Source organism: Rattus norvegicus, chromosome 3 (genome assembly GCF_021556685.1).
Source record: "Rattus norvegicus strain SHRSP/BbbUtx chromosome 3, alternate assembly SHRSP_T2T, whole genome shotgun sequence".
Classification (NCBI taxonomy): Eukaryota; Metazoa; Chordata; class Mammalia; order Rodentia; family Muridae; genus Rattus; species Rattus norvegicus.
In genome coordinates, this window is record NC_141536.1 from 97,135,411 (window position 1) to 97,159,955 (window position 24,545).

A 24,545-nucleotide genomic window follows, 5' to 3' on the forward strand; every position below is an offset into this window, starting at 1 on the left:
TAGTGTTCATATTTACAAGGACTAAGTAATAACAAACACACTATTCTCTTTGATTTTATAATTAAAGAATATAGAGAGGAAACATATTGTATAATAGTAATATTTACAAGAGAAAATTTAACTATGTGCTAATATAGGTTCAAGGAAAATTTTAAAATTTCAACTACGAAATGTTTAAAATTCAAAGTTTAAGCTATGAATTGGCTCTCCAAATGCATGTTGAGAGAAAGGTTTAACTTAGCCTGTGCTACATTGTTTATAAAGCAAATATTAAAGCAGAACTTCAAATTTAACATTACGTACATATGACTGGATACTTCCATTGTCATCAAGATTTTCCTGAAAATCCTCTATTTTTATTTCCCAATCTGCTTCTATTGAAATAAGTAAACATTTAATTAAAAAAACTAAAAGTAACATTTCTAATGTATGAATAGGTATTGAAAACAATACAATTATATAAGGTTATTTAGTATGAAAATTAAATTTTTGTTTCCTTATTTTAAAGTTGAATTTTATTGTCACAAAAGGGATTTAACTTGTATACAAAATGGCATTACCAATAACTTCAAGATATATATTTTGCAGGATAAAGTTTTCCTCCTTCATGTATAAACACATCAAATATTCATCCACACATTAATGTTCCTAAAATAACCACACCTTCAAATACATTATTGAAAATTTGCAAGGACTCAAGTTCTAATTTATATTTCCTTTATGTAAATTTCTGTAGAATAAAATCTATCTTTGTTGATCTTCTGTCAGCCCTTTACATGTCACTCATTGAATATGTTACAGCTTCCATTTGATTATTTGATGCATTGTTATAAATAATTAAAATTTGAAATAAACTATTTCTTCTATAGCTCAGTGTCAAGGTTTTATCATACCCCTTTTTTTTCTACAACAATATATGTTGCTCTTTGCAATGCTGTTGGCATTTCATCCAATAATTCCAAACTATAGTGTGAATTATTCAATTATAGGTTTTCCTACTAGACTGAAGATAACTTGTTTTATTTCAGTTTTGTGTAAAATGTCTGCAAGTCAGATGGTCAGAAGTCAATTACGGATTCTATACTCATCTTAAAACCCCAAAATTAAAAATTATAAGATGTGACATGAATTGAATTTTCAAAGAAATTGGATATTTTGACAAGTTATATGAGAATTAATGAATTACAGTAAAGGCAGAAAAAAAGTAAAAATGCAGGAGCAAAGCAGACAGAGAAATATTAGATGGTGAAAAATCAGTCTGGAAGTGCACATCAGATGAGGCAGCATAAAATGCATGTAATCAAGTCATAGAAAAAAGCAAAACCAAAACAGTAAAACAGCAACAACAAAAACAACAACAAAACAAAAAAACAAAAAGAAAAAGAAAAACAAAACATGGAGGAATTGTAGACTTCCAAGCCAATACAAAGAATAAGGAAAATTAATAATATTAGATGTTTATGAAACTGTAATAATGATAGACAATATTTTGATGCCTAAAACAATCAGAGAATCAACCACTAAAACATAGATTATTTGAAAAAGCCATTCATATGCAGACATTTTTATAAATAACTAAAATATGGGCAATAGCCTATGCATAGTTGGTGATTTGCACAGCTGAGCGTCCCTCTAACATGTGGATGATACTGACTATGAGTAGAATGATGGAAAAGCATGAGAGATAATATTGAAGTTGGTAAAGTTTATAACAATGATGCAATCTTTAATTCAGAGAATGGTAAAAAAAATCTCCTAAAATTTAATTGGGAAACAATACAGAAAAAATGACAATTGATGATTGTAAGTGTAAATTCAGATCCCTTGGTGACTCACACACTATCATGACATTATCAAATAGAATGTTATTGTACTTCACAGAATGCATAAACTGTAAGTATTCAGACTATTCTTTCTTTTCACATACATCTATGGTGATGGAATCCATTTAAAAAGTCTTTAGGAACACATCTTCTTCTTGTTATTTGATCATGGAGAAATTAAGTATTAAGCAATGAGACTATGAATAGCAATGAAAAGCCCTCAAGAAAATTTCTAGCCCTCTCTGCTAAATAGAGACTTATATAAACTAAGTGGCAAAATCATAACTAACAATTAGTTGGAAGAAAAAATATCAAACAGAAATATGGAAATCAAATGAACAAGCAAGGAGATATGAATTTGGTGGGGTTAACAGATATTTGTAAGTCATTGGTTATTCTACGAATCAGATACCTTCTGCAGGTTACAAAACGACAGGACAATGCAGTTTACTGTATTTTATCAAATAACCTCTCCCTACATGCCCGATACAGGGGCACTGAGACAGACTACAACATAGAACACAACACGTATAGTAGTTAATGCACAGAATGCATTATCAAGTTAAATTAAAGGACAAATATAACTAAGTACACAAGTTCCATGTCCACAGGATCCCTCAAGATCCCTGATCATAAATGAGTCACCTGTCTCAGGCACAGTCATAGACCACCACATAATATCTAGCACTTTTAAACTTCATAGAATGTGTATTTTTTCCTTACTAAACAAATATCACTTGCAAGACATTTGGGCTTACAAAAATGGACACATGGGTAGGCTGACCCATAGAAATGGAAATAATTAATAATAATATCAAAAATTAATACTCATCTGATCTGAACTGATCCAAAAGCTCCATGCACCCAAATCCTATGGGGGAGAGAGCTGAACATCCAGAAGTTCAGACAATCCTGAGACTTCAGGACAGTCCATCACTTCTTCTACCTCTCCCATATCCAATAGGGGAGAGAGCTGAACTCGCACAAATGTGGACACTCCTGAGAACTCAGAGGAGACCACTCTTTTGCTCTCATTCCCGACCAAAGAGGAAATCACCTAGTGCCATCTGTGCTGTGCTGACACACAGGCATACAGAAGGGTCAAGCCACTGTTAGAGACAGCAAAACAAGCTAACATCAGAGATAACCTAATGGCAAGAGGCAAGCACAGGAACCTAAGCAACACAAACCATGACTACTTGTCATCATCAGAGCCCAGCTCTCCCACCAAAGCAAATACTGGATATCCAAACAAACCGGAAAAGCAAGATTTAGATGTAAAATTACATTTTATGATGATGATGGAGAAATTTAAGAAGGACATAAATAACTTCCTTAAAGATATACTGGACAACACAAATAAACAAGTAGAAGCCCTTAAAGAGGAAACAAACACAAAAATCCCTTTAAAAATTACAGGAAAATACAACCAAATATGTAAAGGAATTGAACAAAACTGTCCAGGATATAAAAATGGAGATAGAAACAATAAAGAAGGCACAAAGGGAGACAAACCTGAAGATAGAAAATGTAGGGAAGAGATCAGGAGTCATAGAAGCAAGCATCACAAACAGAATACAAGAGTTAGAAGAGAGAATCTCAGGGGCAGAAGATACCATAGAAAACATTGACACCAACATCAAAGATATTGTAAAATGCAAAACGCTCCTAGACCAAAACATTCAGGAAATCCAGGACACAATGAGAAGATCAAACCTAAGGATAATAGGTATAGAAGAGAGTGAAGACTCCCAACTTAAAGGACCAGTAAATATCTTCAACAAAATTATAGGAGAAAACCTCCTACCCTAAGCAAAGAGAAGCCTATAAACATAAAAGAAGCATACAAAATTCTAAATAGATCGGACCAGAAAAGAAATCCCTCCCATCAAATAATATTGAAAACACCAAATGCACAAAAAAAGAAATATTAAAAGCTATAAGACAGAACGGTCAAGTAATATATAAAGGCAGACCTATTAGAATTACACCAGACGTCTCACTAGACAGTATGAAAGCCAGAAGATCCTAGGCAGATGTCATATAGCAAACCAGTAGCTAACATTAAACTAAAGGGAGAGAAACTTGAAGCAATCCCACTAAAATCAGGGACTAGACGAGGCTGCCTACTCTCTCCCTACTTATTCAATATAGTAATCCAAGTCTGAGCCAGAGTAATCAGAAAACCAAAGGAGGTCAGAGGGATATACATTGGGAAGGACAAAGTAAAAAATATCACTATTTGCAGATGATATGGTAGTATACTTGAGTGACCCCAAAAGTTCTACCAGAGAACTACTAAGCCTGATAAACAACATTAGTAAAGTGGCTGGGTGTAAAATTAACTCAAATAAATCAGTAGCCTTCCTCTACTCAAATGATAAACAGGCTGAGAAAAAAATTAGGGAAATGACACCTTCACAATAGTCCCAAATAATATAAAATACCTTGGTGTGACTTTAACCAAGCAAGTAAAAGATCTGTATGACAAGAACTTCAAGTCTCTGAAGAAAGAAATTGAAGATCTTAGAAGATGGAAAGACATCCCATGTTCATGGATTGGGAGGATTATTATAGTAAAAATAGCCTTTTTCTCAAAAGCAATCTACAGATTCAATATAATCCCCATCAAAATTCAAATTCAATTCTTCAGAGAGTTAGATAGAGGAATTTGCAAAATCATTTGAAATACAAAAAACCCAGGATAGCAAAAAGTATACTCAACAATAAAAGAACATCTGGGAGAATCACCATATCTGACCTCAAGCAGTATTACAGAGCAATAGTGATAAAACTGTATGGTATTGGCACAGAGACAGTCAGGTAGATCAGTGGAATAAAATGGGAGACCCAGAAATGAACCTGCACACCTATGAGAGTTGAATAAGGAGCTAAAACCATCCAATGGAAAAAAGATAGCATTTTCAACAAATGGTGTAGGTTCAACTGGAGGTCAGCATGTAGAAGAATGCAGATCGATCCATGCTTAAGATCGATCCTGTACAAAGCTTAAGTCCAAGTGGATCAAGGACCTCCACATCAAAGCAGATACACTCAAACTAATAGAAGAAAAAGTGGGAAAGTGTCTTGTACACATGGGCACTGGGGAAATTTTCCTGAACAAAACATCAATGGCTTATGCTCTAAGATCAAGAATCGACAAATGGGACCTCATAAAACTTCAAAGCTTCTGTAAGGCAAAGGACACTGTCATTGGGACAAAACAGCAACCAACCGATTGGGAAAAGATCCTTTACAATCCTACATCTGGTAGAGGGCTAATATCCAAAATATACAAGAAGTTAAACTTCAGAAAGCCAAATAACCCTATTAAAAATCAGAGACAGAGCTAAACAAAGAATTCTCAGCTGAGGAATTTTGAATGGCTGAGAAGTACCTAAAGAAATGTTCAAACATCCTTAGTCATCAGGGAAATGCACATCAAAACAATCCTGAGATTCCACTTCACAGCAGTCAGAATGGCTAAGATCAAATATTCAGGTGACAGCAAATGCTGGCAAGAATCTGAAGAAGGAGGAACACTCCTCCACTGTTGATGGGATTGCAAACTGGTACAACCACTCTGGAAATCAGTCTGCAGGTTCCTCAGAAAATTGGACATTACACTACCCGAGGACACAGCTATACCTCTTTTGGGCATATACCCAAAAGATGCTCCAACATTCAACAAAGACACGTGCTCCACTATGTTCATAGCAGCCTTATTTATAATAGCCAGAAGCTGGAAAAAACTTAGATGCCCTTCAACAAAGAAATGGATACAGAAAATGTGGTACATCTACACAACGTAGTACTACTCAGCTTTCAAAAACAGTACATCCTGAAATTGATAGGCAAGTGGATTGAACTAGAAAATGTCATCCTGAGCGAGATAACCCAATCATAGAAAAACACACATGGTATGCACTCACTGATAAGTGGATATTAGCCCAAAAGGTTGAATTACACAAGATACAATACACAGACCATGTGAAGCTCAAGAAAAAAGGTGACCAAAGTGAGGATGCTTCACTCATTCTTAAAAAGGGGAAAATATTCATAGCAGGGGATATGGAGGAAGAGTTTGGAGCAGCAACTGAAGGAATGGCCATTCAGAGTCTGCCCCATATGTATACAGTCACCAAGACTAGATAAGATGGATGAAGCTAAGAAATGCATGCTGACAGGAACCAGATATAGATGTCTCCTGAGAGACACATCCAGAGCATGTTCAATACAGAGGTCAATGCTAGCAGCAAATCACTGAACTGAGAAAAGGACCCCACTTGGAGGAATTAGAGATAGGCTTTAAAGATCTGAAGAGGCTTGCAACCACATCAGAACAATAATGTCCACCAACCAGATTTCCCATCGACTAAACCACTATCCAAAGCCTATACACAGAATGACCCATGGCTCCAACTGCATATGTAGCAGAGGAAGGCCTTGTCAGGCACCAACAAGAAGCTCTTGGCCCTGCCAAGGTTGGACCCCCCGCTGTAGGGTAATGTTGGGAAGGTAGCAAGGGGGGGTTTGGGATGGAGAAGAGAACACACTTATAGAAGAAGGGGAGGGAGATCAGAAAGCGGTCTTATGTCCAGGAAACTGGTAAAGGGAATAACATTTTAAATGTAAAAAAAGTGTCCAAAAAACTAATAGTAATATAATAACAATGTATTTTAAAATGATATGCAAGTGATATTTTAATCATCTATATCAATTTCCAGCCATTCAGGAAGGGAGCCAAGCTTAGATTTGAGAAGTCTGTAAGAATAAAAATTTCAAATGTTTTAAGTAGATTTTGCAAAGGAAACAGTCTCACCCAATTTACCTGCTGGGAACTCTTGTCCACACTTCACTGCTGATTTGTCAGTGGAAACATAGTTCTCTTCAATGGAAGACTGTGGATATTATATAAATGGTAGTAAATAATAATTATGTGTCATATTTTATAAATTTAATGAACCAAGCAAGAGTATAAAATCATTACCTCTTGTTCAGGATACTTATCACGAAAAGCTACAAAAAAGGCATAGGGTCAATTAATTATGAATAATCTTAAATCAGAATTTCACCTATAATAGCAATGCTCAAATATCATCCAATTTAACGTTGGGAATGGTTAGTGAAATTTGGAGACTTTCACTTTGGGCATTGTGTTAAGTTTGCTATGTCAGTATAGTTGATATACACTTAAAATAAGGTTGCACATTAGCTTAAATAAAGTCATTGAAGAATGTTATTAGCTAAATAAACAAAATAAGAGCAAATGTAGCACTGTGAAGTTTTTAAGTGAAATGAACCAATCCCGGATGGTAGGATGAAACTGGGTATCTAGGATGTTAGTTATTGCCATTGCTAATCCTGATAGTAGCAAGCAACACAGTACATCATTAATAAAACACTTCAGGGACATTCACATCAATACAATCCAAATATTTTCCTATTTTATTGAAATTCAAGAAAGTTGGAACATTTATAAAAGTACATTAAAGGCATAAATAATTTCTCATTTAAGAATTTGGACAAATAGATTAATTTGAGTATTTATATACAGAATAATTCAACTTTAAATATCATTTTAAACATATTCTGAATACAGTAAGATTCATTTCATCTTTACCTCTAGGTTGCACATGGGAGTACTTCGGTAAGTAGTTCTAAGAAAGCATATGAACGTAAACTAAAAACATAACATTTTAATATTGAATTAAGATTGAAATAATTAAACATGGCCTGTTATACACAAACATTAAAAATTATAAATAACTACTGCATACATGTTGGTTCATTTATTTAATTTTATTTTATTTGTATTTTTTTTGCAAAGATTTTATTCCCCTTCCTGTCACCCTTCAACTGTTCCACATCCCATACATTCTTCCTTGCTTCATTGTCTCCCCGAGATGTGCCCACCCCACCTCACTTCCCTACTAGAACTCTAAACTCCCTGGGGACTCCAGTCTCTTGAGGGTTAGATGCATCTTCTCAAACTGAACCCAGGCCTGGCAGTCCTCTGCTGTATATGGTGTATGGTGGGGACCTCATATCAGTTGGTGTATGATACTTGGTTGGTGGTCCAGTGTCTGAGAGTTCTTGGGAGTCCAGGTTCAGTTGAGTCTGCTAGTCCTCCTACAGGGTCACTGTCTTCAACAGCTTCTTCCAGCTTTTCCTAATTCAACCACAGTGGTCAGCAGCTTCTGTTCATTGGTTGGATACACATATTTGCATCTGACTCTTTCAGCTGCTTGTTGGATCTTTCGGCAGTCATGACAGGTCTCCTTTTGTGAGTGCTCCATAGCCTCAGTAATGGTGTCAGGCTTTGGGACCTTCCCTTGAGTTGGAACCCACTTTGGGCCTGTCCTTGGACTTTCTTTTCCTTAGGCTCTTCTCCATTTCTATCCCTACGTTTCTTTCAGACAGGAACAATTATGGGTCAGAGTTTTGACTGTGGAATGGCAACCCCATCCCTCACTTGATGCCCTGTCTTTCTGCTAGAGATAGATTCTACAAGTTCCCTCTCCCCAGTGTAGAGCATTTCATCTAGGGGAAAGCCCTTTGAGTCCTGAGAGACTCTCACCTTTAAGGTCTCTAGTACATTCTGGAGGGTCCCCCTATCTTTACCTCCTGAGGTTGCCTGTTTCCATTCTTCTGCTGGCCCACAGGGTCCTTTTTCCTGATCCAATACCTGATCATGATCCCCTCTCTCCTCCCTGTCCCCTTTCCCACACAGGTCTGTCCAACCCTCCTCCATGTGATTGCCTTCTTCTTCCTCCCAATAGAGATTGAGGCATCCTCGTTTGGGCCCTTCAGCTTGTTGACATTTTTGAGTTCTGTGGACTGTATCTTTGGTAAACTGTACTTTTTTGGTTAATATCCACTTAAGAGTGCGTACATACCTTGCATGGCCCTTTTTATCTGAGTTACCTCACTCAGGGTGGTTTTATCTAGTTCCATTCATTTACCTGCAAAACTTGTGATGTCTTTATTCTTAGTAGCTGATTAGTATTCCATTGGGTAAATGAACCACACTTCTTCTGTCATGGGACAGATAGGTTGTTTCCAGCTTCTAGCCATCACAAGGCCACTAAGAACATAGCAGAACATATGCTCCTGTGCCCTGGTGGGGCATCATTTGGGTATATTCTCAAGAGTATCATTTCTGGTTCTAGAAGTAGGTCTATTTCCAATTTTCTGAGGAACCTCCAAATTGATTTCCAGAGTGGTTGTAACAGTTTGCAATTCCACCAGCAATGGAGGAGTGTTCCTCTTTCTCCACATCCTCACCAACATCTGCTGTCACCTGATGTTTTGATCATAGCCATTCTGACTGGTGTAAGGTCTAATCTCAGGGTTTTTGATTTGCATTTCTCTGATCACTAAGGACTTTGAACATTACTTTAGGTCCTTCTCAGCCATTCAGTTTCTCTGTTGTGAATTCTTGGCTTAGTTCTATACCCCAGTTTTTTGGAGGTTTGTTTGACTTTTTTGATAGCTTCTTGAGTTCTTTATATAGTTTGGATATTAGCCCTCTGTTTGATGTGGGGTTAGTGAAGTTTTTTGCCAATCAGGAGGTGGCCAATTTGTCCTATTGATTATGTCCTACAGAAGCTTTCCAGTTTCATGAAGTCCCATTTATCAAGTCTTGATCTTAGAGCATGAGCCATTGGAGTTGTCAAGGAAATTTCCCCGTTCCAATGAGTTCAAGTCTCTTTCCCACATTTATCTCTATTAAATTGAGGGTATCTTGATTTGTGCGGAGGTCCTTGGACTTGAGCTTTGTGCAAGGTGACAAATATGAGTCTATTTTCTGAATACAGAAACCCAATTAAACCAGCACCATTTATTGAAGATGCTTTCTTTTTTCCATTGTATATTTTTGGCTTCTTTGTCAAGATCGAGTGTATATAAGTGTGTGGTTTTATTTCTGGGTCTTCATTTCTATTCCTTTGATCAACCCTGTCTGTTTTTGTATTTGTTTGGCTCTGGCAGAGCCTCTCAGGAGACGGCTATATCAGGCTTCTGTCAGCAAACTCTTCACTTGGCATCTGCAATAGTATCTGTGTTTGGTGCCTGTTTATGGAATGGATCCCCAAGTGTGCTGTCTCTGCTCCACACTTTGTCCCATATTTCATCTTGTGAGTGTTTTGTTCCTCCTAAGAAGGACTGAAGTATTCACACTTTGGTCTTCCTTCTTGAGCTTCATGTGTTCTGTGAATTGTATCTTGGTTATCCTGAGCTTTTAGGTTAATATCTATTTATCAGTGAGTGCATACCATGTGTGTTCTTCTGTGACTGAGTTACCTCACTCAGGATGATATTTTGTAGTTCCATCCATTTGCCTATAAATTTCATGAAGTCATTGTTTTTAATAGCTGAGTAGTGAAATGTACCACATTTTCTGCATGCATTCCTTGGTTGTCCTTGCCTTAAGTGATAGCAGAAATGAACATTGGTTTCTACCATGTGGCAACTATACTATTGACTGTATTTTTGGACAAATTAGATTACATACTTTATTGTAATCTGTTTTGCCTCAAACTGTACTTTTACCTTTTTTCTGTCTGTGACAAGAGAACAGGAATTTATTTTGCCAAATATTTTAAATTTGCTTTGCTTATGAACCTAGACTTTATGAGTTGAGCCATTAGATTCTCTTTATTTAAGTTTAATTTATGTCAGCTTGTATCATGAGGGGAGGGCATCTAAATTGAGAGACCGCCTCTTTTAGATCTGCTACAGAAAAGTTTTATGGTATTTCCTTAATTACTGATAAATAGGCAACCAATTGTGGATGATGTGACTTCTATGCTAGTGGTTCTTAATTCTATAAGTTTCCTATTCAAATTGAGTTTCTGCTTTGGATTCCCTTGATAACTGTTGACTTGGGACATATATATATATATATATATATATATATATATATATATATACACATATATGTGTGTGTGTGTGTGTGTGTGTGTGTGTGTGTATGTGTGTGTGTGTGTGTATTTGGATATTAGCCCTCTGTCGGATGTGGAGTTAGTGAAGTTTTTTCCCAATCCGTAGGTAGCAATTTGTCCTATTGACTATGTCCTACAGAAGCTTTCCAGTTTCACGATATATATATTCCCCAAATGATTTTGCTTTGTATTAATTCTGATTTCATGGTTCTTTTGTCAAAATAAATGTTAATGAGTATGCCAGTTAGTTTTAACATCACTTAACACAACCTAGTCAAAAGTGAAGAATCTTAATTCAGAAATTGCCTCCATATGTACACACTGAAGCAAGCTTGTAGGGCATCTTTTAATTATGATTGATGAGGGAAGGCCTAAGCCATTATGAGTGGTGTCATCCCTGGGCTTGTGGTCCTGGTTCTATAAGAAAGCAGACTGAGCAAATCATGAGGAGCAAGCCAGTAAACAGTGCTCCCCCAAACTCCTGGCTTCTATCAGCTCCTGCCTCCAGGTCACTGCTCTTTTCCAGTTCCTAACCTAATTTCATTTGATCATAAAAATCATCATCTTCATCATCATCAACAACAATCAGCAAAAAATCAAAAAACTAAAAACAATTTCCTTATGTTGCTTTTGGCTACCCTGTTTGTCACAGCAGTAGAAACTCTAAGTTTAAAACAATGAGAAAAGGAAGACTATTTTATAGTTTACTTAAAATTCTGCTTTCATCTAAATTATTCAATTTAAGATATAATTAAAACTTCATGTGATATGTAACTTTTTTACCTTAAATATTTTGATTTTATTTGCTTAATATGTTTTAAATTTAAAGTATTTTGACTTGATTTTACAAAAATTTAAATTATTTACTCATAATATATGTCTAACCTTTCTTTCCTTCATTGAGAAGATTCATGGGTCTCAGTGCTGGTCTTATTGGTAAGTGAAGAATTTGCTTTGGTTGTATAACAGCATTCTGGTAAAATCAAAACAAATCATGTGCTGTATTAATCATTCCAATCACTTAGATAAAAATTAAATGAAGTTACTTTTCTAAAATATTTTTGAAATTATAAAACATACTTTCCAAACTTCCTTATAAATTTAAAATCATAATATTACACCTTCTAAGTCACTTAAACTCCATTCTCAAAACATAAAGTAAATCCAACAGTGCAAGGCAAGAAGAAATAAAATTATAGCCAGGGCGTTGGAAGGGGAATTTATTTCATCAAACACAGAGGACAATTATATGTCTTCTATACTAATTTGAAGATATTTAAAGATGCAGATTGACAATGGAAAATGTACTTTGTTTCTTGATCCATTGATTTAACTAGTGTCTGAAGAATACAAACTCAGATGTTGTCCAATAACAATATCATGCATCTGGTACTAGTACAAGACCCAGTAGATGCTATTACTAACCACCATTGCTAAATAGTGATTTCAGGATATAAACTGAATGTCCTTTGTGAAATAAAAAATAAATTTGGATACATTGATTATGTTTTCAAGTGTTCAAGAATATGAAATCTTTTTTAAATTTTGTATACTAGAACAAGTATAAAGGAGGGATAGTAAAAGAAGGGGAGGTACAGTTTTAACTAAATTTAAATTCAAAATTCCTGATTAATTAAATATCTTAAAAGTTAACTAATGGGCTTTGGTAATCCATTTAAAGTGCACATCCACAAGATTTTAGTTAGCCTGTAACACACTGTTTTAAAGGAAAATATTGAAGTAGAAATTTAAATTTAAATTACGTACAGATGATGGAATGTTTTCATTTCTGTCAAGATTTTTCTGACTTTCTTCTGTTTTCATTTGTAAGTACACTTCTGTTGAAGTAAATAGTTGTATAGTTATAACAAAAAGAAACATTGTTTCTAGGCTAGAAATCTTTATAGTCATATATAAAAATATTTAAATTTTTTATTATGAAAATAAATTTTTTATTTTCTTATTTTAAAGTTCAATCAATTTCAATATTGAAACTGCACCTTTACTGATATACTAAGTATATGCAACTAACAAGAACTTGCAAACATGATTGACATCATAAAAGTTTCCACACCAAGCACAAACATCTGTCAAACATTCGTAAACATATTCACATAGGCAACGTAAATATGTTCAGAAACGTAACTGAAAAATAGGGACTCAAAAGAATCAGAAGCAGTTTCTTATAACCAACCAATAGAAAGAAGCCAGGGACCATTATGGATAAATGAAAAAAAGGCTAGAAGAGGAGGGCAACCTCATAGGAAGACCAGCAGGACCCCTGAGATCTCTCACACTGACCTACCAACCAGGAAGTATACACCAGTTAGTATGAGACCCTGACACATATAAAGCAGAGGACTCCCAGGTTTGGGTTCAGTGAAAAAAAGTGAACTTAACCCTGGATTAACTTGAGGCCCCAGGGAGTGAGGAGGTCTGGCAGGGTGGGGTTGGGAGGTGTGAAGATGGGGAGGAGGAATGGGATGAGGAACTGTCAGAGGGCTTGGACCAGGAGAGTTATGACTGGACTGTAAAAAAAGATTAAAGATAATTTTTAAAAAGTAGATTAAAACAAATAGAATAATGTTTAATTAAAACAAGTAAAGTAGAAACAAGACAAAAAAAGCAACCCATGTCATTCTGATATGTAGAAACTATATTTAAATTTGTATATGGATATAAATATGTGCATGATTATGTAAGAGATATGAAAATGTAAGCAGTTTTTAAGAGGAGAAAAGAGATCTAGAGGTAAGAAAAGGAGAATGGAGGTATGTTACAAACATGAGAAAAAAATCAATTAATAGAAATTGTATGGGCATATACCCAAAAGATGCTCCAACATACAGCAAAGACACATGCTCCACTATGTTCATAGCAGCCTTATTTATAATAGCCAGAAGCTGGAAAGAACTCAGATGTCCTCAAGAGGAATGGATTCAAAAGATGTGGTACATCTACACAATGGAGAACTACTCAGCTATCAAAAACAATGGCTTCATGAAATTCATAGGCAAATGGATGAACTAGAAAGTATCATCCTGAGCCGGGTAACCCAATCACAGAGTGCACACTTGGTATGCACTCATCGATAAGTGGATATTAGCCCCAAAGCTGGAACTAGCCAAGGTGCAATCCACAGACCACAGGAATCTCAAGAAGAAGGATGACCAAAATGCGGATGCTCCCACTCTTTCTTAAAAGGGGGAAATATCCATAGGAGGGGATATGGAAGCAAAGTTTAGAGCAACGACTGAAGGAATGGCCATTCAGAGCCTGCCCCACATGTGGCCCATATACATACAGCCACCTGAAGCTAAAAAATGCATGTTGAAAGGGACTGGGTATAGATCTCTCCTGAAAGACACATCCAGAGCATGTCCAATACAGAGGTCAGTGCTAGCAGCAAAACACTGAACTGAGAACAGGACCCCCTTGGGGGAAATTAAAGGAAAGAGTGAAAGAATTGAAGGAGCTTCCAACATGTAAAAACAACAATGCCAACCAACCAGAGCCTCCAGGGACTAAACCACTACCGAAAGACTATACATGAACTGACCCAGGGCTCCAACTGCATATGTAGCAGAGAATAACCTTGTTGGGGCACCAGTGGAAGGGGAAGCCCTTGGTCCTGCCAAGGTTGGACCCCCAGTGCAGGGAAATATGGGGGGGGCAGTAAGGGGGATGGATGGGGGGAATACCTATATGGGGGAGAGGCAGGGGATAGGGGGTTTATGGACAGGAAACCGGGAAAGGTAATAACATTTGAAATGTATGTAAAGAAATATATCTAATAAAAGAATAAAGTATAAAAAATAGGAAAAATATTTCATTAGTTAATTAAAAAAATAAATTGTATCAAAGAAGATTAGCATAAGCAAACTAGAAAAATGTGGGAAGATTCCCACTGGAAACAAGAGATAAAAGTGTATATCTATGAAACTGAACCCATGAGGGACATTACTCTGTTTGATGTCTAAAATAACCATGCAGATAAATCATGATTTTAAGATGTCATTTTTATAGATTTCATATAAATCTTTAAAAAGTTGAGAAGCTCATCACGTTCAATTCTGAAACTGAAATCCACTTAAATGTGACCATGAATATGAGTGGCATACAGAAAAACAAAGAAGTTATTTAGACGGTAAATGTGTAAAAATATAGTGTAATTTTCAACTTGTGCAATGATTAAAGTATATTTACTGCAAAACACTTAGTGAGAAGTATACAAACATTGGAATAAATGTAAACATAAACTGGGATTCCTTGGTTTCTATATGCTGTCACTACACTTGCCAAACAGGTTGAGATGAAACCCTGTGAACTGAGCGAGTTCTGTTTTGTTTTTTATTCTCTTTGAGCTTTTCATTTCCATCTGTGAATGTTACAGAGATTCATTTACATTTCAAGAACTGATCCTTCTTTTCTGAAATATTTTCAACAAATAATAAAATGAAATTTATTTCATTTGTACAGATGATAAATTTCATGCCAAAGATCCTGTACTTTAACACTTTAAATGTACTTTTTTGTGCCTTCAGTTGGGGATCTTTTTTTGTTGTTGATTTGCCTTGTCCAACTTGGATAAAATGATTTTTCTTTGTCTCACGAAATTTAATTTTATCATGTTTGGTTGTTATCTCTTAAGGGGCCCATCTTTTCTGATGACAGGCAGTAAAGAAGGGGATTGGGATGGGGCAGGGTTGAAGGAAACAGAGGAGTAGATGGAACAGCAACTGTAATCAGGATAAATTATATGAGAAATTTAATAAATTTAATAAAAGGGGGAAAACAAAAATAAATGAAAGTCAAGTGGTGGTGTTTGTAATGCTCAGTGAAGCAAAATTCAGTAGTGTTGAGGTACCCCTTTCCCCTTTGTAAGTGGCAAATATGCCTGTAAGGTCTATCTTACGTCTTCTTCTGAGGGTCAGGTAATGTCACGTGTCTGCTAAAGCACTTTGTCTATGTTTGAAGCTTACCCTCTGAGTCTTGGAACTCTCTCTACACCTGTGGACCTTTCCCAGTATCAAATCTGCCCCCTATTGTGGGTCGTTAACTTGAGCTGAAGGTGCTTGGAACCCTTTATCTCTTGCAGGCTTAAGCTGGACTTAAGGTCAGTCAGAATTAAATCCGTTTATTGTTTCAGCAATGCATGTTGAATCAGCAGAGGAGTTTGTAATTTCCCAAGCAACTCTGTGCCTCATAAAAAATCACCAAGTATCTTAAACCAGTTGCTCAAAGACAATAGTACTGCATAAATTACCTGGTGGGAATTCTTGTTTATGCTTCAGCACTGATACTTCAGATGAAGCAAGAACTTTACTTCCAGTGAGCTGCTGGGTAGATTTTAAGTTAAAATATTTGATCAGTCTTCTACACATCATACATTTCAAACTTAATAGTCAAAGAAGAAAGATCAAATTTTTTACCTTCTGGTCAGGATTTTTCTTATGAAAAGCTAAAAAAGGAAATAAATTAATTAAATATATCCACAACTAAAAACTTTTACCTGTCATTCTAATTTGGCATACGTGATAATATCTAGGAAGAGGCAATTCTGTACATGACATGTATGACATGACCAAGATGTTTATGTCTATCTTCTTTAAGTATAAAAGAATCTGCAATTGACCTAGGTCTATAGAGTTCTTTGCCTTTCTAGAACTGAGAAGGACAATAGGAAAAAAGAAAACAGTTACAGAAAGGGGGAGGTAAGGAGGGACCTGGGTGGGAAAGGAGACAGGGAGGGGAAGAGGGGAACATGATCAGGTATTGAGTGGGGGAACCAGGACTGAAGTCCTGAGGACCAGCAGAAAGAATGGAAACAGGCAACCCTAGGAGGTATGAGGTGGAGGCGATGTGCTAGAGAGTACCAGAGACCTGGAAGGTGAGAGACTCTCAGAACTCAAAGGAAAGACTCTAGGTGAAATGCTCTACAGAGTAGTGAGGGAACTTGTAGAGCTCATCTCTAGTAGAAAGACAGTGTGGAATAGAGTAGCTACCCACAGTCAAAAACTCTGACCCATAATTCTTCCTGTCTGAAAGAACTGCAGGGACAGTTATGGAGAAGGGGCTGAGGAAAAGGAGGTCCAGCGACAGACCCAAATTGGGATCCAGCTCAAGGGGAGGTCCCAAGGCCTGACAGTATTACTGAGGCTATGCTATACTCACAAAAAAGGGACCTATCATGACTGTCTTCTGAAAAACCAAACAAGCAGCTGAAAGAGTAAGATGCAGATATTTACACCCAACCAATGGACAGAAGCTGCTGACCCCTGTGGTTGAATTAGGGAAAAGCTGGAAGAAGCTGAGGAGGAGGGTGACCCTGTAGGAGGACTAGCATTCTCAATTTAACCTGGGCCCCCAATATCTCTCAGAAACTGGCCACCAATCAGGCAGCATAAACCAGCTGATATGAGGCCCCCAACACATTTACAGAAAAGGACTGTCTGTCAGGTTTAGACTCAGTCAGAGAAGATGCACCTAACCCTCAAGAGATTGGAGGCCCCAGGGAATGGGGAGATCTGGGGGAGTGGGGGTTGGTAGGTGGAGACATCCTTGTGGAGATGGGGGAAGGAGGTATGGGATATGGAACACGCAGAGAGTGGACCGGGAAGGGGATAAAATCTGTACTGTAAAAAAGACTGAATAAAAAAAGAAAAAAAAAGAAAAATTAAAAAAAAAGAAAAAAATGAATAGTTATTTTTTCTTCTACCTCTTAGGTATTTTTTCATCCTGCTAGCTCAAGGTCTATTTCTCCTGCCTAAGTAAGCTATTTTTTTTCATCTTACAAGATTCTGCCTGTCCTATAATCCTGCCCTGCAAGCCATCCTCTCCACCGCTTTCATCTTCTTTCCAAATCTTTGTTTCTTTAACTCCTCAAGTTAGAAATTCTTTGCAATGTACTCAATAATTCAGCTCTTACCTTGAAATTCTTCTAAAACTATTATTCAAACAAACGATACATAATTTATTACTAACAAATATATTTTATCCCTTGAAATACTTTTGATTATATTTAGAATATATATTTGTAGTATAAAATATTTTATCCTACTTTAATAAGCATCGCAAATTATTTTCTTTCTTGTGTATATTTCCAACCTTGCTCTCCTTCAGTTAGAAGACTTGTGGATCCTGAAGTTATTCCAACTGAGAATTGAGGAATGCACTTAGACTGAAGAGATGTAATGGTGTTCTGGTAAAAATCAATATCCAGAGAATTCAATTAATATTTTTAATATCTTTAAATTAATTTCATATTCTAAAAGAATGTTTTTAAAATTTTCTTTGATATTGGTAGAGATCATCGGATAATGGGAAGCCCCACATTAATGGATTAATCTACATCATAGCTGCTACATGTATAATTTATGACACTTCACAAAAGAGAGGAGGGGTCAGAGAGAGTGGAAGACTTGGAATACTATGAAGTCTCTTCTAGAAATATCTGAACCAGGACTGAATTGTCAGTAGCAATAAACATGGTAATATGGGAGTGAGGGGTTTCACTGGACTAGAACAAAGAACTATAGGTAACTAATGACTCCTGGGAAAGGAAGAATAGCCTTATCCAGGGATGGACCTCCTTATTATTTATTTAATACAAATTGGTACAAATTCTTTGAAGCCATATATACCCGACAACAAAAATCCACTCAGCAGGTTACGCTTCTACATTTGTGCTTATGTATAGATACATGCATGTGTATGTAACAATAATAAACAAAAAGGCTATCATTTGAGAGGCATGTTGAGTAAATGGGAGTTCAAGGAAGGTAATCTAGAAGAGGCAGGAATAAATAAACAGAAGTAGAAAAGAGAAGTAATTACAAACTTTAATAAAAAAGAGACCAGAGGCCCCACATATTATCTAAATTGTGCCAGACATTTATTCACATCTTTTTACCTATAGTTTATAATAATAATAAAAGTGTAGGGCTTGTTTCTCTGAATTCCTGGTTCCTCACCCACCTGTCATTAGAGAGACATAGATGATAGAAAGAAATGATTTCCCCCCCCCCCCTTTTTACCCAACATGCTACTCTTTGGGTTTCCAAAACTGACTCTTTTCCATATGTCCCCTACTATTAAAAAAAACATTTTAGCATGTAGTGTTGTCACAACTTAACCATACTTCATGTGCAGCACTTAAACATGTATCTGATGACTGGTTATTTTACTAGAGTACAGCATGTTGCCTCATCTGCTGAGCACTGTTTTACTGCTTCTACTTTCTAGACACTCAGTAACAAACAGTCAAAGAAGAGTGAATAGGACAATCTGGTTATGACTTTTGTCAGCTTTGATGGGAATGATTGGTGACAAAGTGTCTGATTCCAAAGGATTAAAGAGTCCTTGTCAGTACTTGCTAATAAAGTACTGCATTCCACAGGACCTGCAGGCTAACAGTTCTGTAAAACAAAACTTAAACAGGTTTTAAGTATCTATATCATAGATCTTTAAAGGAGACCTAATATATCCTAATATTAACCATTATCACTGCATAGTGCATTAGAGATACGTCTGATTTTAGTCACTGAAATAAAAGATAAGTATTCAAGTTATTGTTTGCAACATAAAAACAAAGATCTTGGTGCAATGCTGCTAATGGTTTAAAGTGTTTAGTTATGATGTTTGTTCCTCTGATATTTTTTAATAGAACAAGGATGAAGTAAGGGGAACATGCTAAATAGTAAGAAAAATGGTAGAAAGAAATAATCAGAGGAAACTTTTGAGCTACTGCTGATTTCTAAGAAATTTGAGGATTCTAACAATTCACCCGAATAGAGGCAACCATCTTTTTGAAAGAGCAAGGAGGGATATCTGGAAGGGTTTTGAGATAGGAAAGGAAAGGGAGATATGATGAATTGATATCATAATCCCCCAAATAAGAAACTTTTAAAATTAGTTTTCAAACTTTGGGCTTCTTACTCTGAATGTATGTCTAAAAAAACTTCATTTAGCCAACATTACATTGTTTTTTAAAGTTGAATTAAATCATTACATACAGATGACTGAGTATTTTCACTGCTATCAAGATAATCTTGGCTCTCTGTTTCCAGTTTTATGTCTACATCTGTTGAAAGAAATCATTGTTTATGTGGTTAAAACAAAGCTGACACAACATTGCTAAAATTAAAATCTTTATAATCTCAGAAAAGATGTTAAAAATTATTTGTTATAGTAAGTAAATTTTAAAGGAGTGTTGAGTTTGCTGGTTGAGGATATATGAGTTGCACGTGAATATGACAAACACACACTAGTAAATACATATACAAACAAAATTACAAGAAAGTCATATAAGACACATATGAGTAGAAGGCTACTAATTGAACAAACACGGGAATATGGAGTTTGTGTTGGGATAGATATTCTAGAATATATTACATATTTTATGAAATGTAGTCTTCATCTGACAGGTTAGGAAAATATGGGGAAATATTGCTCAAGATATTTTAATATATGAATTCTTATTGAACACTAGGAGTAATGAATGATGAGTGGCATAGAAATGAGTAAATCACAGATTAGAACACAGATCATGTAGACCTAACTCACAGCATGCATTTACAATGATATTAAACTACATGTCTCTGAATACATAGTTTTCATACCAAGCACAGGAAGCCTCAACCGTCCTGATAAGGAATTCCTTGCCTGGACTTGCTAACTAAATAAGTTCATAGGTATAGATCATACAATATATAGAATTTTTAAAATTTTAGATAGATTTATTTTATGCAGATGAGTGTTTTTGCTTGAGCATACACTGTGCATTCTTGGTGAAAGTAGAGGTCAGAAAATGGTGTCAGAGGCCCTGGAGCTGGAGTTACAGGCAGTTACGAACTGCTATGTCAGTACTGGGAACTGAACCTGTGTCTTCTGCAAATACCATAAATGCTCTTAGTTACTGAAGCGCCTCTCCAGCCCTGGATAAGCAATTTCAATCCCTGCAAACTTGCAATGCTTTCACAGTATGTGCAGGGAAAATGGGCTTCTAAATGAGCAATATGAGCCTCTAGTTACATGAAAGTGGAAATACCTGATCTACGATTGAATAACTTGTTTTGAAATGATGATGCTAGGGCAATATTTTGATAATTTATATCAAAACTTTCCATAAACTATTAAAAACAGAAATTTGGAGATCAGAAGATTTCACAAGTTTGAAATAGTTCTTCCAGAGATTATACTCTTGCGGAATTTACCTGCTGGGAATTCTTGTCCAGGCGTCATGTCTGACACCTCTGTTGAGTCAGAATCTTTCATTTCTGTGGGAGGCTGAAATGGTTTTCAAATATATATTAAATGGGTGTTCTGCATAATATACCTTATGAATATAATAATTTAGGAAATAATATAAATTTACCTTCCATTCAAGAAATTTCTTTTGAAAACCTAAAATGATATAATCAATAATATATAAATAAGCCAAAATAAGTTTGGGTTTATATTCTACCACAGTAAAACATTATAACTGTCTTGGGAAATGAGGACAGAATTTTGACATTTTGATGGATTTTCTCTTTGCTTGTTGCTTTTAGTCTTTCTTAGATCTCAAATGTAGAAGAGAGATTGGTAAAATGAAAAGGCCTAGTATTCAATTAAATGAAAATTTTAATTGATCAGTGATACTATAAGGTCACTGGAAATAAAGTAAATAAAGTAAGGGAACCATTTCTCAGTTCAGGTAGAAATCAGCTACCTGTGGTAGAAGTCTAACTGTCCAAACTGAAGTAGACTGTTACGACATCTGTCTTAATCAATCACTTCAGAGACATTCACATCAATATACTGTGCACATCGTGCTGGCTTTTCACACCAGTCAAGTGGCAAGGAAAGCCTTCTCTGCCAGGACTTAGACTCCTTTGTAAATATTGCAAACTTTGTAAACTTTGAAAGGCAGCTAAGTGACCAAGGCCCTGCCCTGGAAACTCCAGCAGCCAGCAAACCCCACCACCCCCACCTCCCTAATTGTCACAAATGTCATACCAAACCTCTCATCAGGACCCTACCCAGATTATGCTAATTGAGGTGAAAAATATGAACAGGAAAACCCACCAATCCTGAGCTCCTCAACAAGTTCAGGCCTTGACATTCTACCAATCCACAACCTGGAAGTCTCTGACCTAGGAAGGTCTGCTCCCTAAGGAACCCTATTCGAAGGCTAGGCTTCAAAGAAACCAAGAAACAACTAAGATAGCTAAGCCCCCTGAGTGCCTCAGCTTGGCTGGGGACATCCTTCCCTGGGAGCTGCATTGCCTGTGTTGAGGATTTTCCTCTCATAGGTCTGGGGATCCTGAGCCCCCACATCCAAGGACACCTTCCCCTTAGAGCATGAAAGCTAATTCGTAATTTCCATATTGTAAGTTTCCAAACATGAGGCATTGACCAAATACAATGAAAGGCATAACACACTATCAAAGAATATGGACTGAACTGATCAGTGAAGATATCACTTAAAGAGCAATAACGTAAAATATTACTTTGTATACAAACATGCTTGAAACTGTGAGGAATGCATTCCTTCTTACTTTCTAGATTTTATGTGAATCTTATAATAAAGAATTCTCAGAATATGAAGAAATCCTAATACAAAATAAGTATAATTTTTAGACGAAATTAGATCACAATTCTCTGAGTTTTCACAAATAATAAAAAATAGAAATTACTTTCCCCTACCTTTGTACTCAGGGATACATATAATAAAAAAGCATGATTCTAATACTCTGCAACTGAATGCTAGAGGGTGTTTAATATACTTAAACCACCAGACAAATCAACATCACCTGAAAGTGTCTCATACATGTAGAGGTCCAGGGCTAGTGAACTAGAAATTAAATTTTCACAGTATTTCCCAGGAAAGTCCATGACTATCTGAGAAGCCCTAGTCCCCAGCCACATTCCATTATACAGAATTTTGCATTGTGCTGTCAAACTCATAGCACTCTTTCAGTGTTCCAAATCATGCAGCCTAAGAAGCCTGAGGCAAAGATTCCTGCATAGACGTGCTATCTGCTGATCATTTCCTGATCTTTGATTGTTTCTGCTTGTCATCCATATCTGTATTACAGAATCAGAGAGGTAGAATACCCTGCATTTGACGTGCAGTGTATGTTATGGGTGTTTATGATTAGCTACTGTATACTAAAGGAAGTAATGTTAGGACCCAGTTCTCAGTCTTTCACAGTTTTCCATTTGTGATAAAGAAAAGAATAGCATCCTTCTCTTTCTCCCCTCAGTTATGTTTCCATACTACTACTTCATGGCATGTTTCCCACAAATGACTTCAAGTCCTTTCCTTTTAAAGAAGTTACTTTTACACCACACTTCACAATATACATTGTTCCAAATTCCTCCCTTTATACCGGCTCTGCCTTTTAAATTTCACTTTCTATCTTCTTTCCAAATTCTTATTACTTGAAATTCCTCCATTATGCAAACTTTGATCCCCAAGTTAATTGGTCAGCAAAAGGCTAACATCAGTGATCTGGCAGTAGAGAGAGGAAGGTGGGACATCCTGGAAGGGAGAAAGGCACTCTGGGAAGAAGAACGTGGAAGAGCCTTTTCTCAGGAGACATGAGGGGAACTGTTTGTGACTATAGGCATGGTAGGTATAGATACCCATGTGGCTGGATGAGGCTAGGTGGTTGGGTTAACATAGATGAGCTTGCTTAGAGTCTGACCGTCTAAGGCCAGAACCTTGAAGTATTTAAATGTCTCTGTGGTTATTTGGAGAACTAGCTTGTTAAGTAATAAGTTCTGCCATATTGATTACTAGCATTCACACATGTATAGATTTCTAGCATTCACACACACGTGTGTGTGTGTGTGTGTCTGTGTGTGTGTGTGAGTGTGTGTGTATGTAAGGAAATAATTACATATATATGTATATATACACACACATATATATATATATTGCTCAGATAAAGAATATTAAAATAAATATTTAGATCTTTAAAAATATTTCTATGGGCTTGCAAAAGGTGCTCTGAAAATACGATGCTGTTAGTTTGGGGTTTTCGTAAGATTCCTAACAATGAGAGTGGAGCTATCACTAACTCTTTTGCCTGGTTTTGGGGCCCTTTCCTCCTATTGAGTCGTTTCCTCTTACAGCCTTGATGTGAAGGTTTGGACCTAGTCTTATTTTAGCTTATAATGCTGTGTTTTGTTGATGTCCCTAGTATGCCTACTCTTTCCTTAAGAGAAAGGAACAGTGAACCTGGGGCAGAAAGGAAGAGGAAGTTCAGGTTGGTAGGAGTAGAGAGATGGGAGAATGTGATTAGAGATTATTGAATTGGAGGAGAGTAAATTTAAAAAAATGTATTTTTTAAAAGTTACTTAAATTGTGTGCATGTCTCTGTGGAAGTATGTTTGTTCAGTAACAAAGGTGCATAAAGAAGCCAGAGGGTTCAACCCTCCTTAACCTGTTACAGGTGGTTATCTTTGTGATGTTGACTTGCAAACTGAGCTCAGGTCTTTTGGAAGAACAGTATGTGCCCTTAAGTGTTGATATATAAATGAGTTATGGGTAATTAAGTGCCACCTGAGGTGAATGCTGGAAACCAAACATAGGCTTTTTGTAGGAGCAAGATATCTTCTTAACAACCGAGCCATCTTTCTAGCCCAGGTCTATTATTTAGCTCTTGACATGTCCAGTCTAAAATGCTATTGAAGTTTCATATTAGTTTTAACTTTTTATGATCTAATGTGTCTTATTTCTTACTGCATATTTATTTCATAGACATCTTTTTGGCTAGTAAAATACATG

The 24,545-nt window shown here is 36.3% G+C and overlaps 1 protein-coding gene across 1 annotated transcript in view; it reads right to left on the reverse strand.

Moving 5' to 3' along the window:
• Potefam1l1 (POTE ankyrin domain family member 1 like 1) overlaps window positions 1-24,545 on the reverse strand; it is a 185,901-nt gene that overhangs the window by 81,682 nt on the left and 79,674 nt on the right. Inside the window, 11 exon segments of the mRNA XM_087654945.1 lie at window positions 304-374; window positions 6,655-6,724; window positions 6,814-6,842; window positions 11,654-11,741; window positions 12,536-12,606; window positions 16,035-16,107; window positions 16,201-16,229; window positions 17,876-17,969; window positions 19,783-19,850; window positions 20,983-21,055; window positions 21,144-21,172. Coding sequence (XP_087511071.1) covers window positions 304-374; window positions 6,655-6,724; window positions 6,814-6,842; window positions 11,654-11,741; window positions 12,536-12,606; window positions 16,035-16,107; window positions 16,201-16,229; window positions 17,876-17,969; window positions 19,783-19,850; window positions 20,983-21,055; window positions 21,144-21,172 — 695 coding nt within the window.